Raw genomic sequence first — 17,692 nt, 5'->3', positions numbered from 1 at the left:
ACATGGATTAGCTGTATCTTCACTGCCCCCAACAAACATTGACCCAGGAAAGAGTAACAAAATTAACACATTCTCTTATTGAGGTTGATTCTGATCAAATTCTCAGTTCCACACAATCATAAAGAGACATGGCATTGTTCATATTGGAGGAACACCAGGATGGTTCTCTGTGGATAATTTTCTCATGGTCTCATGTTTGTCAAGAGGGGTTAGGTATCCGGCACACAGTTGGTATACCTTCCTCTCTTATGTAGCAGTGATTAGTGACAGTGACCTGACTGCATGTTCTTCTACATCTTGGAGAATTGGGAAACATCTCTGCCTGGGGCCTGGGGGAGAATAGAGACAGTATTTTCCTGCATATTATTTTACTTTGGTTGATATTGGTTTTAGTTTAGTTTATTATTTGACATTTTTTGACCTAACAAGATTGCTCCTCACGTTTTCCTGATAATAACTTCACTAGTCCATAACTCTGAACCTTCAGAAATCTAATTTTAGTTGTTAGAAAAATATTACAAGAAAAGAAGATATTAAAAAATAGGAGAAGTACTTTCCATTTAAAGGTCTATACACCACCAAGTAGTAGAAAAGAACAATACTTGCACGCTTGAACTGGTGTTAAACGACTTGCAGACATAGCTTGTGAATCACCGCTGTCTGTGAAACGGGCGCCATCATCTTCCATGTTGCAGGTTTGTTCTCTTTGTGACTTGATGTGTTAATGCATTTGTCAACTTGATCAGCGTGAGTTCGGTTTGAGAAGTTTGAAAACCGTTAAACACCGTGGCTCCAAATAGAGCTAGCAGCTGTGTGGAGGCGGGAAATCGTCACCGTGCTCTCTGCGCATGAACCAACCCTACCCTAGCTGTCACGTCCATGTATATTGTGGTAGTTAGAATATGTTGAGTCATCCCTGGCATTACCCAGGAGTGTTGATGCATGACACACTGTGGGTCTGAATGATTCAGATCATTCTGTTTCATGGTCTCCTAGGCTGGGTGCTTATCCTGGTTTCCCTCAAGTAATCCATCTTGCTTACCAGTAACTACATCTGAATGTCCTGCTATTTTGACTATGAAGCAGTTTTTTTAGAGGACATGTCTTCTAAATGTCTTAATTTTAAAGTGAAATGTCAGCCCATGACTTGATATCCCGTATGTGGTGTTAATTCTATACCACAGTGAAGATGTTGGGTCGAGGATGCGCCAATGATCGAATATAGCCACATGGACCTTCCTGTTTCCCCTTTTCCTCAAAGCCCTAAAGGTTTGCGTTTGTTCTCTCTGCAGGCTGTGGAGTGGGAGTGTGATGAAGCTACCAAGAAGGCCTGTTACAGCAAAGGCAAATCGAAGGTGAGGAGAGCAGACTTTGCAGGTGCCCCAGCCCTAGCTGGGCATTGTGTGTAAAAGATTAGATTCCTGATAGGAGGGCTCCCTGCAAAGGGAGATAGATGCACCATGCTTTAACATTTAGTGAAAAATGAGTCCCAGAAAACAATCATTTCACGAAGGGTCAGAAAACAAAGACTTAATCTGTACTTTGAATCATTACATAAGATTGAAAATAAACCAGTTATGACATTGTTAGAAAAATATAGGAAATAATTTTAAAACAGTATTTAGTGTGCCTCTTCTATATTCTGTAGTTAACTACAGAGAGTAGTTAAGTTGTTGTATTGTCTTTTTTTGCCGTACCAGAGATGCACCCAGGGCCTTGTACATACTAATCAAATATTCATCCCTTGCCCAATAAAATCACTGCATCAGAATTATATGAGATGTATTCTTGATGGTCTTAGCATATGCTTGTGATTTGCTCTATTTCTGTCAATGGTGAAAACTGCACTCCCAAATGAGCACTGATAGTTGAGGATGGGGGTACACTCTAGTGCTCACACACAGACCTTTTACACTACTTGGGATTGGCAACACACCCAGGACTTTATGTTTCCAGGAACTCTGCTGTCTTTAGGTGTCCTTTGTTCCCCGGGGAAATACCCTTGCAGCTGCTCCACAGTTGAGTGAGCATTGGAAAAGTCTTCATGCCAGCAGAGACAGAAAGCACTGGCAGAAAGAGGAGCATGTAGACTTTCCCAATGCTGACTGCACTCGGTCCGTGGGGAAATGCTGCTGTGTGCAGAGGGTTGGAGGAGGCTGGCTGAGCAGCATTGGCCTCAGGGCCGAGAGCATGTGGAACAATACAGCAAATGGAGTGAGCAGTGGCAAGGGGCCCTCATCCGTGTGTCGATAACGAATATGATGGTTTGTCTTTTCCTCGGGTTATAGAGCTTGCTCCCTGCCCCTTAGGAGAATGGTTCTGAGAATTGGGTGATAATGTAGATCTCAGAAGTGTCGAAGGAAAGAGGTGGTAATAAATCATAAACTTAGCTAAGCTGAAATACATGGATACAGAAAGGAAGGGAGGGGCGAGAGATAGAGTGAGAAGAAGAAGGGAGTAGAAGAGAGGATGCAGAAATTGATAGACAATTTTTACCAAACGATATTTAATCATCAGAAATACCTCTGAGCTAAATCATTAAAAATTTACCAAACTATACTGGCAGCTCCAGGTTGCAAAGAACCAGCATATGAAATACTCCCAAATAAAATAAGTGTATAATGGTATAAATAAAAAAATACCAGAGAACTCTCTAACTCGCTTGGCGAGTTCTGTAAAACAAATAGCAATGTTTGGAGCTATGGCTTCTCCATGGCCATTGCCTCTCAGTGATGCTGAGACTCAATGCACTGGGTGCCTGACAACACTCTTACATATCTCAACCAGCCAGGAATTCATAATACTCACCAGACTCTTGTGTGATTTTTTTCACGAACAGACATCTGTTCACCCTAGACAGCCAGGCATCAGTGGACAGAAGAAATGACTCCACTCAAATTGTACTTGGTGAACCAGTACATTTATTGAGGTTCCCTTCAGGAGCATGAGTGGGAAGTTACTGACGAGTGAGGAGTCATGAATGGGGAAGGTTGCAAGCTCGAGGAGATAGGTACCTCTTCCTGATGCCCCTATAGGATTCCCTAAAACCCCCCATCCTGAGCAGTAAATGAGGGAGGCAAGTTACATGGGGTGGGGATAATTATAGTGAAATAGCAAGATTCACTGCTCACGGGTGGACACACTGGACTCTGTTCCAGGGCTTCACCTTTAACACGGTGCTTGGCCTGGCGACATAGTTGCCTTCCAGAAAGCCTGGACACTGGCTGGTCCCCTGGCCACTCTTTCTCCTCTTTTGGGCGGCCCCTCTCCTCTTCTCCCCATTTTTTTTCTTTCACTTTGCTTTTGGTGAGTTTCTCTTACTTCTTTTCTTATTTCCTGTGACTTGTAGTTGCACTGGTAAGCAGATACCCTACAATAGGGTGTGTTGACCCTTCTCACAAAATCGATGTCTATAAATTTGGCTTTTGTTTTAGTCTGGGCTAAACTCAGACCTGAGAGCTGTCCCCTGATGCTGTCCTCATTGTTCATGAGAATCTCATTCTCTCTTCTGAAACCACTATTTGCATGACCACTGTTCCCAGCATGCCTTGCTCAGCTCTTAGGACACAGCTGATGTGTTCTGACCCTCGTTCCATCGTTTATCAGTCTTGGAAAGCCCCTGTAGCCATCTGTCTTTGCCCTGCCATGCTATGCTAATTATCCAGCCCTGGACCATGAGCTATGCCGATGGCTTCTTTATGGTTACAGTTCTCCATGAAGCCCTTTGGCACACCAGGTAGAGGCTGGCGGTACTGTATAAGTGAATGAACACACTAAACTCACTCCAGTAGATCTGATTCGGTTGATCATCCTCACCACTTTTGATGGTGGGGACAAGATATTTTTTTAAGGGGACATTCTTTCTTTCACACAGTAGGTTTAGCAGCTTACCAGCCTCTGCCCACCATGGCATCACAACCCAAAATAACGAAATTTGCTCCAGACAAATTTCCAGGGAGTTGGTGATTTAACTTATCAAATGATACATGAATTGGCAATTTTTTTCATTGTTCATTTTTTTCAATTGTTCATTTTTTCAATCCCTGTGAGTATTTTTGTATTTCACCAGGAAGCTCTTTACATATTTGGTTCCCAAACTTTTAAAAAATGCTAATAGTTAATTCTATTCCCCTTCCTGGACTTCCGGCTCTTTGTGGTTCTTGTAAGTTAGATGAGAACATTAAGACCTGCTCAGCCATCCAAAGGTTTCTCTGCAGCATAGTCTATAGGCCCTTAATCAAAGCATCCAGGTGGTTCTCATTTCCTAGTGCATTATTACTACTAGGTAGATTGCTCAGCCAAACCATCAACCCACCTCTCACCTCAAGCTGTGATTTTTAGTTAATTTTGCATTTAGAAATTAATTTGATAGATTAGTATCATCCATGCCTAGTATGTAATATACCCCTGATCCAATGGAGGGAAAAATGGTCAATATACTAAATTGAATTTTTCTAATACAAATAAGGAAAATGAGCAAACAAATGTACTCACATCAAATCATCCCTTTATAGTTCATATGATTTGTGTTTTTTTTTTTTTTTTTTTTTTTGGTTTTTTGAGACAGGGTTTCTCTGTGTAGCTTTGCGCCTTTCCTGGAACTCGCTTTGGAGACCAGGCTGGCCTCGAACTCACAGAGATCCGCCTGGCTCTGCCTCCCGAGTGCTGGGATTAAAGGCGTGTGCCACCACCACCCGGCTGATTTGTGTTTTTAATGGACTAAGAATAAAGGCAAATCTTGGTAATTATAAATTAATTCCAACTGGGTGTGTTGGATTTTAAGATTAAATTATTAAAACAAATAATAAATTTCAAACACCATATATTATGTGCAAGATAAATCAAATTTTATTTTAGGTTGCCTTAAGTATAACGATAAATTAACCTAGAGTTTTGAAAAGCAGTGTTCCATTGAAATAGGATTTAGTTGATGTAGCTGCTTGTTGAGTTGATGTTTGCTTATGATTCTATTCCTAGAGAGGCTGAGTCAGGAGAACCACTAGAGTCCCAGAGATTGAGGACAGTTTGGTGTAACAGTGAGACCCTATCTCAAAAACAAAACAGAGCAAAACAAAAGATCAGAAACTGTTCACAGTGGGCACTCATGTTTACAAAATGTGTTGGTAACTTCACTACCATGTTAGAGCAGGTAACACTTGTAGTTTGGTCCAGGCGGTGAGAGCACATGATGCCTAATCCCTACAGCCCCCAGAAGTCCTCTTTCCTTAGTTCCCATCTCTTTTTCTTCCCTCAAATGAGCACTGGCATGTTTACCATCCACCAAGGAATCCAAGTCCAGCACCTGGGACACATAAAAGAGAACAAGATGGCCCCTGAGAAAGCACATCAAGAGTGGTGGCAATGGGCAGGCCCTGAATTCAGATTTCAGACATCCCAAAGATTCCCCAGGCTGACAGCTCCGAGAATCCAAATCAAGGAACATTTCAATTTGTCTAGAATATAGTGTCTCTTTGGAGGAATGGAATTCATGCTTTTCATAGTGGTCATGAATTTATAAGGAAAATTCAAATAGTTAATAAATTTGCTTGTGCTGTAGTATTCTGAGAATGTGCACAGAATGACAAAATCCCCCTTCTCCCTGCAATAAAAAGAACAATGCAAAAATGTGACATTTTAAAAATGCAAACAATTCAGGCATTTCAACTGAACTCAGTTCTTTGCTCCTATCCCCAAAAGTTGTGTGTACTCTACAGTACAATGTGATGGGTGGAAGGAGGTGGCTGAGCCTGTAGCGGGGCTACTGCCTGCACCCACTTCTTTAGTGAGGACATTCCTCAACTGGCTGCAGAGCTCAGTATAATAAATATGACAACTTTCCTCCCCTGGTGTTACTGGGTCAAGTGCAAGCATCCTTTCATGTGGTGGGAGCATGAAATTTATAACCTAGGGAGTCAAGGCCACAAGAAGTTACCCAAATCTTTAATTAAGGCTTGCAAGGAAAGTAGGTACTGAGATTGTGGATCCTGAATAAGGTCTGAGTTTTAATTTATTTCTAGATGTTTCTGTTCACTGTGACTAAAATGCCGTAAGTATCTACATGCATTAAAGCCAGAGAAAGAATCCATTTTTATTGATGCAAAGACAGTATAACAAGATCCATTACATTTCATTGTCTGAAATATGTGTTATTGAAATCAAACTCTAGAAGACTTTAAATACATTTCACATAAATATTATTTTAGACACAAATAGCTAATTGTCTCAGCATCTAACAAGAGAGCTTGTCTGTTGTTGGTTCTTCTGTCTGGACTCAGCTGCCTCCCCCATGGCATTTAGGAACCACACAAAGGAAACAAAAGTAATTATTAAGGGAATGAAAGAGTTGCTTTGTGCTTTTATGACATTTCATAATTTTCAAAATGTTCTTATTCATGATCTCATTTCAGTACTTTTGACACTAAGTTCCTAGAATTATTGTGCTAATTGGTGGGAGAATTTGGATTAGAATCTAAGGCTCTGTGTATTATATATTGTTCATTCTGTGTCCTGTGGTCCTGCTTCCTCGGCTGCCAAATTATGCTTGTAAAGAGATCAACTCCTAGTAACTAAGAAAAGAAAGACATGGTACCTTCTGTCTGGGAACCTGGTGCTGGAGGGCTGGAGCTTGGAATTTTTACCTGAAATGTCAATGTTTAGAATGGTTATGAGTTTAACCACTCACAAAGGATGCTCTAGACATGCCTGTATGTTACATAATTGCTTTAAGAACTAAGACCCTTTATCTTAGACAAGGCACCTTGTGCAGATTATGCACAGCAGATACTGTGTGCGTGTGTGATTTTTTTCTTAATTGAAAGGGTTCTTTTTCTTTACATTAATCCCTAAATAACACAAGATCTGTTTCCATAGCATTTGCATTCTAGAGGTACTAAAAATAATCTACAGATAATTGAAAGCATATGGTAAAATGTGTGCAGCTTTTTTCTACATATTTTTGTATAAGGGGTTTGAGCATCCTTATATTTTGTTACCTAGGAAGAGTCGTAGAACCATGGGAGACAATTCTGGATTGTATTATAAACATGTGTATATATATATATATATATATATATATATATATATATATATATATATATATGCTCATCTGTTTATACACACAAATGTAGATACATATATTGTTCCTCCTCATCACCTTAGATGTGCATGAAAGTAATACATCATTAAAAGGAAGACACATTATTTTTACCAGGAGCACTGTGGGTAACATAAAGCTGTCAACTTCCCAATCTTGTTCTCACCTCCTAGAAATTGATGAGTAGCCTGTGTGCTGCTGAGGAGACACCAGTGGGTCTACCCTGCTTGACAGTCATATCTCCACACTGCTACACATTTTTTGATAAACAGAACATACTTTATAGGGGAGGAGGAAATGATGAAAATATTATAAGGCAAAACCAGATAATTCAAAAGAAAAGGTCCCTAAAACACAGCACATGTTTTCTTTCTTGGAGTCTGGAGGCTGTGTCTGTAACACCAAGTAGGCATTGTTTGTTTGCCATCAGGAAGCCTTTCCTGCATCTTGATCATGTTTCTCAGTGATCATCAAAGTAGGATCTTCTGGAAGTGAAGGACAAGTTGACCCATCTATGGACCAGAGGCATATATGGGCCATTTTAGTGTTGAAGTAGAATTATCCAAACATAGATAGATGACTCTCATTATCAACCATCAAGACCATGTGGCAGCTGTCTTCTGGGGGCCTCAGAGATGTGCCCTATGACTGTCGGAGAATCAAAATTCAATAAGTCATCTTCATCTGTTTTCACAGTACAGAAATGGAATGGGGGGAATCGGTAAAATGTAGAAATCATAGACATTTCAAAATGCTTATTTGTAAGAGAAACAGTTAAAAGAACCCCTTGAAGTATATTCTACCCACACATCTGCCCATGTTTCAAAGTGGTGATCCCAAGCACTATTTTAAGCAAATCCAGGTAACCTATAAAAAACTGAGTTTGCTATTGACATTAGTACCAGGAATTTATGACTTAGAATCATTGTCACAGGACTGCCTGTTCCCACCCTGCACTCTATGCCAACTTTGTCCATTCTTAAATTGAACTCTCTGATCCTGAAACATATCTTATGCCCCAAAGTTAAATATCTCTACTCTGTTTCTTTCCATATCTTTTTTGCATTTTATTTTGCTTGAACTTGCCCCAACCTTTTTTTTAAGAGAATGAGGTGTTTTAAGAATACGTTTTTCACACCCAATTCTTTTCGAATGAGAGGTGGCAATTTGTGAACTGAAGAGGAGAGAATCATTAAGGGAGGCACACAGGAAGGTCAGGAGCTGAGATAAGCCCCGGGTGAACTGGGGTCTTAAAGTGATGGAGACACACAGTGACCTCCTCTGGGTGTCGTGTTTAAAGTGTGCTCAGCTCAATGTGGTCCAACTGGTGACTTCTTCACTGACCTTTTTTATGCCATGAGGATGGAAGTCCATAGGACTGGGGTCTTCCAGAATATAGTCTATTATCCTCAAGAGGTTCCACTCATCACATGCCCTTTGGGGTTTCTAAGGGCTATGTCTGTCAGATAGATGATGCCCTGGCCTCTTTCTCTGACCACCTTGGTTCTTTCAATGACTCCCTTCCTTCCCAGCACTCAGCTGGGGAGGCTGGTCAAGGCCTAGTGAATTCTTACAAAGTCCTAATTATCAGAACATGCTCCTTTACCCTCCGCTCCCGCTGAAGTAATCCCCTGTGCTCTCTCATCCTTGTTTCTTTGATTAAAGAAGCACTTGAGCTTTCTGTGCTTTTCTCTACACATTTCCATGTCACACCCCCCTGCTGACATTCTGCTTCCCCATCAGGCTTGGGACATGCCTGCAGGAAGGTGGCAGCCTTCCCTCTCAAGGCCACTGTGTTTTCATTTGGGGGATTTGCATAAACACACTGTTTGTTATCTCCGTTGTTCCCTTTTCTTTCATAATTGACTGAATTGCATGCTTTCTTCTTGCCAGGTGGGCAGAAATCAGCAGCGGATCAGGATTTTCGATTGGAACAATTTCCCCTTGGCTCTGTTCTTTACAGCGGAGTAGTTTCCTCTAGTGAGACTCACTCCTTGGGGCGGCCTCTTGCTTTAAGAAGAATTTTTTTTTTTATATCTTATATTAGTCTTGAAAGAATTCAAAAGGCAGCACTCCACCCTCTACACTGTGTGTCATTTTCCATCCCAGTCTTTATTACAGGGTCATTATCATGACAGTGTATCCATTAATCCCATCAAGGACACTCAGCCCAGTGTTCTGGAAGGGCTTGGTGGAGGTGCCTCATAGAGACAGGCCTTGGTTTCCTGTGTTAGTCTTCCCTTTGATGCTGTTGTTGCCAACTCCTAGGTTTCTATGTCCTGGTCCTCTCGCCCCTGGGAATGGTTCTTTGAAGCCTTTCCTGCTGTTCTTTGCTCCTTGGAACTCTCCTGACCTGTTGCATTTGGAAACAAAACAAGCTTTGCTCCTCCAGCTATTCTACCTTTCTCACTACCCAAGTAGTTACAATTATTCATACTTACTTTCCAAATTTTCTGCTAACTTGGATCTTTCTTCTTGTTTTTTTTTTCATTGTTTATCTCTTTGGGGGGGTGGGCCACCACCCAGCTCCCAAATAATCCACGGTGACTTATTATTACTTATAAGTGCCCAGTCTTAACTTGGCTTTTTTTCTAGCCAGCTTTTCTTAACTTAAATTATCCTGTCTACCTTTTGCCTCTGGGCGTTTATCTTTCTCTACTCTATATACCTTTCTTTACTTCTTACTCCATGGCTTACTGTGTAGATGGGTGGCTCGCCTCTGATGGCCTCCTCTCCTTCTCCTTTTCTCACTCCTCCATCTCTCTTTTTCTTCTTCTATTTATTCTCTCTACATACCAGCTCCACCTATTTCTCTCTCCTGCCGTTCAGCTCTTTGTTAGACCACTCAGCTCTTTTCAACAGGCAAAGTAACACAGCTTCTCAGAGTTAAACAAATGCAACATAAAAGAATGCAACACATCTTTGCATCATTAAACAAATGTTCCATAGCATAAACATTCCACAATGTTTTTTTTTTTTTCTCAGTTTTCTCAGACAGTCGTGATGTGCTGTTTTTATTGTCAGCAATGGAACAAAGGGAATCATGTATATTTGATAGCTCACTTCTCTTACAGAGCAAATTCATGGGAGTGAACAATTTGCATTGTATGAGCCAGGCTATGCAGTAGACTGGATGATGCAAACTCACACTATTACTGAAAGTGAAGTTCATGTGACCAGAGAACAGGATTGCTATACTATTGAATCTATTTTGTCAGGGTTTCTATGTGATTCAAATCATCATGGTATTCTGCTACTCTATGGGGAGTGCACCATAGCATCCAGGCACCATGCTAGTCCCATGAGGAGATCCTGTTGATGTGCTGTGATGATGTATTGTGTACCCCAATAAAGCTTACCCGGGGATCAGAGGACAGAGCCAGCCACTAAATTAGACGTAGATGTCAGTGGTGGTGCACACCTTTAATTCTCTTGCTTGGGAGGCAGAGATCTGTCTGGATCTCTGTGAGTTCAAGGCCACATTGGGCTACATGAGAGAAACAGAACCAGGCAGTGGTGGCACATGCCTTTAATCCTAGGAAGTAATATGGCAGGACACAGGAAGGTTTATAAGGCATGAAGAAACAGGAATTTGCTCTCTTGAGGCTGAAGATTTTGTAGAGGTAAGCTAGTGGTTGGCTGTTCTGCTTCCCTGATCTTTCAGCTTTCACCCCAGTATCTGGCTCTGGGTTTTTTATTATAAGACCTTTTAAGATTTGTGTTACGGTGTGACACATTCCACCTTTGTCCTTTCACAGATCACCATGGTCCAGGCACTGGGGGGAAAGAGCTCAGTTAAAGAGTGGTCACTCCTCCACTCACTCTGTCCTTCTTCCAGTGGATTCTTGAGTAGTCCTTTGACAACAAACACGAGGCCAACTCACATTCAGCGTACCGTACACACTCACTACCCTGGCCTGTATGGCATCTTTCTGGCACCACATTGTATGTCACATCTCCTGTGGAATTCCCAGCCTTCCCTAGGTGCCCTGCCCAGGTATTGTCCGTTTGCCTGGCCTGGGTAGTCTGTGTCCTTCTTTGGTTAGTGCAATTCTGCATGCATCCTACATGTACCTCCACCTGGTAACCCCAACAAATCATATTCTTCCATTAAATTTCCTCTCTAGGAAATCTTCCTACACCCTTGCCTTCTCTTCGCTTTTAGAGCAGTAGAGACGGTGTTTCCTCATTATAGCATATGGACAGCTATGCAGTAATGTTATCATTACAGCATGTGGACAGCTATGCAGTAAATGTCCTGGTTTTCCTCTTTAAATTGTAACTTCTGACAAAAAGGGTATCAAATCAGTGAGTGTTTAAATGAAGGGTCTATCACATGACCCTGCTTATTGACAACACCATCTTATATTCTCAAATTGAAACAATATTCTATCTTGTTTCCTTATTCCTCTAACTCTGTTAAGTTACCACTTGCTCAAACATCCATCACTGATGTGGGGCTATGTGATCTTTGCTATAAAAGCTCTGAGGTAAAGATACATGTACCTGTGGGTCATTCCTCAGCCCAGGGTTCATTCTCAAATGTTCTGAGAAACACTTCCTTGCTAGTTATATGTTTACTTGTTAAGAAGTTAAAGGTGTATATAGATATTTGCTATGTATTTAATGTTTTAATATATATTAGTTATACAAAAAATGGGTTTCATTATAACACTTCCATGCATAAATATAATACAATTTGATTAGTCTGAGGCATAGCAATCACCTTGTTCCAATTTGTAGTTTCCATATTCAACCTTCTTAGTGAGAAAATGTTACTACAACATGTTTATAAAGGTCTGTGTGCTTTCTTTTCTTTTAAATTATTTCTTTTATTTTTTGAGATGATAATTACGTCATTTCTCCTTTCCTTTGCTCCCTCCAAACTTTCACATATACCCTTCCTTTCTTTCTTTCAAATGTATGCCCAGTTTTTAATTAATTCATGATACTTGTGTGTGTGTTTGTGACTATGTGCATGTATGAGTATATTCCTAAATACATAAATACAACCTGCTGAGTCCATATAATGTTTCTTGTATGTATGCTTTCAGGACTGACCATTTGGTATCAGATAATCAATTGGTGTACTCTTTCCTGGGGAAAACTATTTCTCCATCTCTCAGTATTCCTTGGTTGCATAAGGTTCTTTGCATAGGGTTGAGGCCTCATGAGCTTTCTAAGACAGCTAGTGCTTTCATGAGAAGCATGGAATGGGTTAATTTTATTTATTTTCCTATATGTATTCAAGAAAACTTAAAGTTTGTAGCACAATTCAAAATTAATTCATGTTTGTCAGAAAAAAAGATGTATTTAGAAGGTATAATTCAATGCACACTTACCTTAGAAAATACTATTCATTGAACAAGTGTCTGGGTATAGGTATAAGGTCAATGGTTTCATTGCTACCTTTGGTCAACACTAGAAAAAGACTGCTTTTTTTCTTTTCCTGCCAGACATAGTATATCCATGCTACCATCCCTCTTGCCTTTAGGACTTCTCAATGTGTTCCTTATGTTTTTGATTTTCAGGAGGAATGTCAGAACTATATCAGAGTGCTCTTAGTGGGTGGGGACCGGCTATTCACCTGCGGGACCAATGCTTTCACACCTGTCTGTACCATCCGCTCGGTATGTTTCCACCCTAAGCTTCAACAAACTTACACCAGGAGCAGCAAGACCTGATGCCTTCAAGGCCCCATGTAAATGTGTTCCTGTATACAAAGGCCAAGTGCCTTTTGCAACATGGTAGCATTCAGTAAATACTTGACTTGTTCACTTCTAATCAGCTATAACAGTCATATATATGAAGAAACAGAAATTAATTGTATATTACATACTATTTTCCCTATGAGTGGCCTTAAGCACTAATCATAAACATATACTTCTTTCCTATTTTCATTGTAGTAGGAATATTATCAGTTACAAAAGTACTCCAAAATCACAATTCATATAGGAAGAAAATATATATAAACTGGATAGGAGGTATGCCAAACATAAAATAAAGAAACACATGCATAAACAAAGTAAAGGTATAACTGTTATTACAGACAGGGAGTTTCATCTTACAAGTCCCACTGTAGAAGCATGGCAGGGTCATTAGACATGCATGCTATCTTCTTAATTCAGGATATTAATTTAATCTTCCTTGAGAAATATAACTAGGAAACACCATTATGTTAATTTATGGATAGTAAAACAACTTCTCTTAAAACCTTAACTTATCATCTAGGCTTGCTGTTCATTATTTTAAAATTTATGTTCAGTTATTGGACAGAAGGAGAAGGAGGAGGAGGATGGTAAGTGCTGACCAAAAACAGTTCCCTATTTCCCATATGTAGCTGTCAGCATGAGACCCCATTGTAAACACCTCATCCTCAACATCTACACCAAGAGGCTGCTACTGTGTGGGGGTAGTTTTTAAAAGGGAAGACCCTGAGACGTAAAAACTTTATGTAACTTACCTAGGACCATGTTTCCAACATCAGAGGACAAGAGTGAGCTTGCTATTCCTGCATAAGCCATCTTAACTATTTTTTTAACTCAGTTAAAAGTCAAGAACCAAATTGACATTGAGCCTTGTCAAATATCAAAATACCAAATAAACGAAGAACAACAACTTTTCTCATGTTTTATTAGTTGGCAACCAGTATTTGACAAGCCAAGCTGACACTTGACATACATGCAGCTTTCTCAAGACTAAAAAAGGGAAAAGAAGAAAAAAAAAGAAATATGTAGTACATGGTACAGAACATTGACATATGGTTATCACTAAATAGTATTTAGGGCTAGCTATAAAAAAAATTGTCAGACTAATACCGTGAAGATAGTTCCTTATTATGATTCACATATCTATAAATATTAGAGTTAGATTCTTTATTAAGGTAGAATACAGTGAAAACACATCCTACATCAAAGCCATATATATATATATAATACTCTTGCTTCATATTCTATCACTAGCATGAAGTTCTGTAACTACAGGGATGAAGTCACTGGCCAAGGTTGTAGAAAACTGTTTTCATAAAGACAGAATTAGAAAAACTTTGCTTCTCACACACCCCAGAGTGTACTTGGGACACACTTGTCTAGCAGTAGTATAAGGTGGAGACCCCAGAGTGTACCAGGGACACACTTGTCTAGCAGTAGTATAAGGTGGAGACCCCAGAGTGTACCTGGGACACACATATGGCAGTAGTGTAAGGTGGAGAACATGAGCACATCCAATGGGATTTCTCAAGGATAACTAATCTCCTTCTCATTTTCACCAATAGTTAAGTAACCTGACTGAGATCCATGATCAGATCAGTGGCATGGCCCGCTGTCCCTACAGTCCCCAGCATAATTCTACAGCTCTGCTCACAGCCAGTGGGGAGCTCTATGCTGCAACAGCCATGGACTTCCCAGGGCGAGATCCGGCCATATACAGAAGTCTGGGCACTTTACCTCCTCTTCGAACTGCACAGTACAACTCCAAATGGCTCAATGGTAAGTCATTCATTCACCCTAGCCTCCTGTTGCTGTGTTTATAATACCTGGCTAGTTGTTGCTTGAAAATACAGCAGAACAAAATCTTCATCTTCAAGGTATAACATATTTAGTTGTGATAATTAGCAGTATATTCTTTAGTATTAGGAGGAGTGATATTTCTAATACCATAAGCCTCAATAATAGGCCTAGATTGTCAGCTGATGCTGACAAGACCACTCATGGGTGTTAAGCTGTTTCTTCCTATGTTGTTTGAAATATAGGAAATGGAATGCTATGTCATAGACTCATGTAGGCTAATGTGTATTCTTTCTTAATGTCTACTTAATATATTTTGAACCAGAAATTTCTTGACATTTTCAGACAGTATAAAGATTCCATTTGCCACAAGTAACTCCAAATAATTGACAATTAAAAAATGTCATCTGTGTATGTATCTATCACTTTTTCGCAAGCATCTTCAGAATTTAATTCAATGCCTTGAGAGTTCATCAAAACGCAAGTCTTGTCACTTTAAATTCTGCCAACCACAGCCTTACAAATGATCATCAAAGCAGCTTTGCTCAACTCATTGATGCAGAATCATCACTATAAGTTCAGACTTATTTCCAGATGTGGAAATATCCCCTAGAAGAAGTACCACACTTGTGTCTATTTCTCTTTTAAGAAACTGGAAACTAACAGAAAGTACCAGTCAATTCAAGCAAGAAACAAATAACCTGTTAAGTAAACACCCAGAGAATGGACAGAGGCAGCTGCACAGATGTGAGTTGCTGTATGCAAGTCCTGTGTGCTAGCAAAAACCATCCCAGTGTGTGTGTGTGAGTGTGGCCACACTCACAAGGGTGGTGTCTACCACACTGTGTAACTCATCACCTCAGCATTTATTTGACAGTTTGCACAAAGGTGTAATCTTGACTTTGCTAGTACAATACTTGTCTTGCTGTTTCAAGATCTATAAGGATTTATTGGCCTTATTCCCATCACAAATTATATATGTAGATAAGAGTCCCTCTCCCTCATTGATTCTGCTTGTGTGTTCAGATAACTCTTTGTTATGGGAAAGGTATTGTCTTTGTGAAGGTTGTTTAGTGTCATTTGTGATCTCTGCCCATTAGAGCCTAGTAATTCTTCCCCTCGCTGTAAGTTATAAAACAAAAATAAATACATTATCAAATATTTCCCAGGGGAAGTTGTCTCCTTTTGAGAACTATTGGCTTTTACCTAGGAATATTTAACATCCATCTGTCTGTGTGTATCTATGTATCTATTATCTACCAGTCATCTATCCATCCATCATCTTTCCATCATCCGTCATCTGCCTGCCATTTATCTCTCACAAGTAATTGCTGAATAATACAGTCAAGCTGGGCATCATGGTTTGTCTTTAGAACACCCTCATAGGAAGGCTGTGCCACCATCACTGTGCATCTAGTAGCTTGGCTGACTCAATTGTTCCAAAGGGCAACGTGAATGGTTTTCTGAACTGAGGCAGTAACTAGACTTCCCTTGTTAACACCTCTTCTTTTAACTCATTTCAACTTGACCTACCTACTCCTTGTGGACAGTCCTCTATTGTCCTTGAAGCCTTTATTGGGGTATCTTAAGTTGCTTTCCTATGTATGGGCAATTTTCACTAGCTGAACAATGTGTAGCATTGAAAATCAACTAACTTTCTTGTACTGGCCAGCCACTTTGATTTGAGTCTTTCTTCAAATATCCCCTTCTCCGTGGAACGTCATCCTGATCATGTAATTTAGAATTGCATCCTTTGCTCTCTAGCCCTCATGCCTCTTTACTATGTCCAGTTTTGACCCTTTGCCATTATGATATTTTACCATTTTTCTCCCATCTTTCAACAAAAGCAGCATTCACCAATCATTGGAGTTAAAATCTCTCTTGTGTACTGGTTTATTTTATACTTTCAGAGGTATGTAATAAGTGTTTGGTTGATGATATTTGGATAAATGAATTAATGGATGACATATTCTATGTTCGAGAAATCACAGATTAAAATCTTATTCCTCTTCTTTCCATGTGAAATGTCTGGAAGATGACTGAGTCCTGAAGGTGGGGCCCTCATAAAGGTATTAGTGCCCTCTTAAAAGAGGCTACAATGCAGAGAGCTGCTTCTTCCATCATGTGAGATATGTGAACTTGGAAGTAAGCCTTCATCCATATGAAGTATGCTGGTACCTTGACTGGTAGTGTTTAGATCCAGACATTTGGGAAACAAATTTCTGTTCTTTATAATAAACCCCTTGGTGTTTTTGCCATAGCAACATGAACAGAGTGGAAAAATAAATAAAAAGGATAATTGACTCTTTTGTTTCCCTCATTAGTTTGTGAATTTCTTGAGGGCAAGGGTTAGGTAGGAGTCATCTTTGTGGGCTTGATTTCTTAGGCTTAGTCAGTGCTTGTTAAATGAGTAGGAGATAAGAACATTTCATAAATAGATAGTGTTATTACATGAGGCAAAATACTGCAGTTTGCAACCTAGAATCATAAAGAAAACAAAAACTCAAAATGAAACAACAACAACCAAAACAAGAATAGTCTGTTTCAAAGTGACTCAGGTGCAAACATTTGAAGATGTTCCTCTTCACCCCTTCCCACCTGCCCCAACTGCAGTCGTTACATACTCGTTTATCAAAGCCAGCGTCATTGACTAAATGACAATATGCAGGCACCTGGAACATTAAATTGTGAGTTTGATAGTGAATGTAATTTTCAAAACCAGATTTGTTCCCTCTGTGCCAAAATTACTCTTAAAACAAATTTATGTGTTTAGAGACATTTCTTAACAGCTTTAATACATTAAAATATTAATCATTACTAACCCTTATTAAATGATTACTGTAAGGCAGGGCAATAAATGTTTAATAGCCAAAGCCTAAAATAGAAGCTATAAAACTTGCCTTCATGAAAGTGACTGTCAAGTTGGGGAAACAGTAAACCTATGAAAAAGAAGAGGAGAGAGTATGTCTAAAGGAATACCATGCAGTTGTGTTTATAAACTCAGGCGATTATATGTTTGCTACCTCTGAGTGGGCTTTGAAAAGTCACCATGATGCTAGTGTGGATGTTAGTATATTAACACTCAGGGACTTGC

General features: G+C 39.8%; 1 protein-coding gene across 8 annotated transcripts in view; it reads left to right on the top strand.

Moving 5' to 3' along the window:
- Positions 1 to 17,692, top strand: part of Sema5a (semaphorin 5A) — a 469,252-nt gene that overhangs the window by 305,920 nt on the left and 145,640 nt on the right. For all 8 annotated transcript variants that reach the window (XM_052743005.1, XM_052743006.1, XM_052742999.1 and 5 more), the window contains 3 exons: positions 1,293 to 1,355; positions 12,625 to 12,723; positions 14,367 to 14,580. In XM_052743005.1, the coding sequence (XP_052598965.1) occupies positions 1,293 to 1,355; positions 12,625 to 12,723; positions 14,367 to 14,580 (376 nt within the window). The remainder of the gene's footprint in view (positions 1 to 1,292; positions 1,356 to 12,624; positions 12,724 to 14,366; positions 14,581 to 17,692) is intronic.

The sequence above is a fragment of the Peromyscus californicus genome, unplaced genomic scaffold, assembly GCF_007827085.1.
Source record: "Peromyscus californicus insignis strain IS unplaced genomic scaffold, ASM782708v3 Scaffold_18__1_contigs__length_77618521, whole genome shotgun sequence".
Taxonomy (NCBI): Eukaryota; Metazoa; Chordata; class Mammalia; order Rodentia; family Cricetidae; genus Peromyscus; species Peromyscus californicus.
The sequence above is the reverse complement of the archived record's forward strand: the minus strand, read 5'-3'. Positions and strand labels throughout refer to the sequence as shown.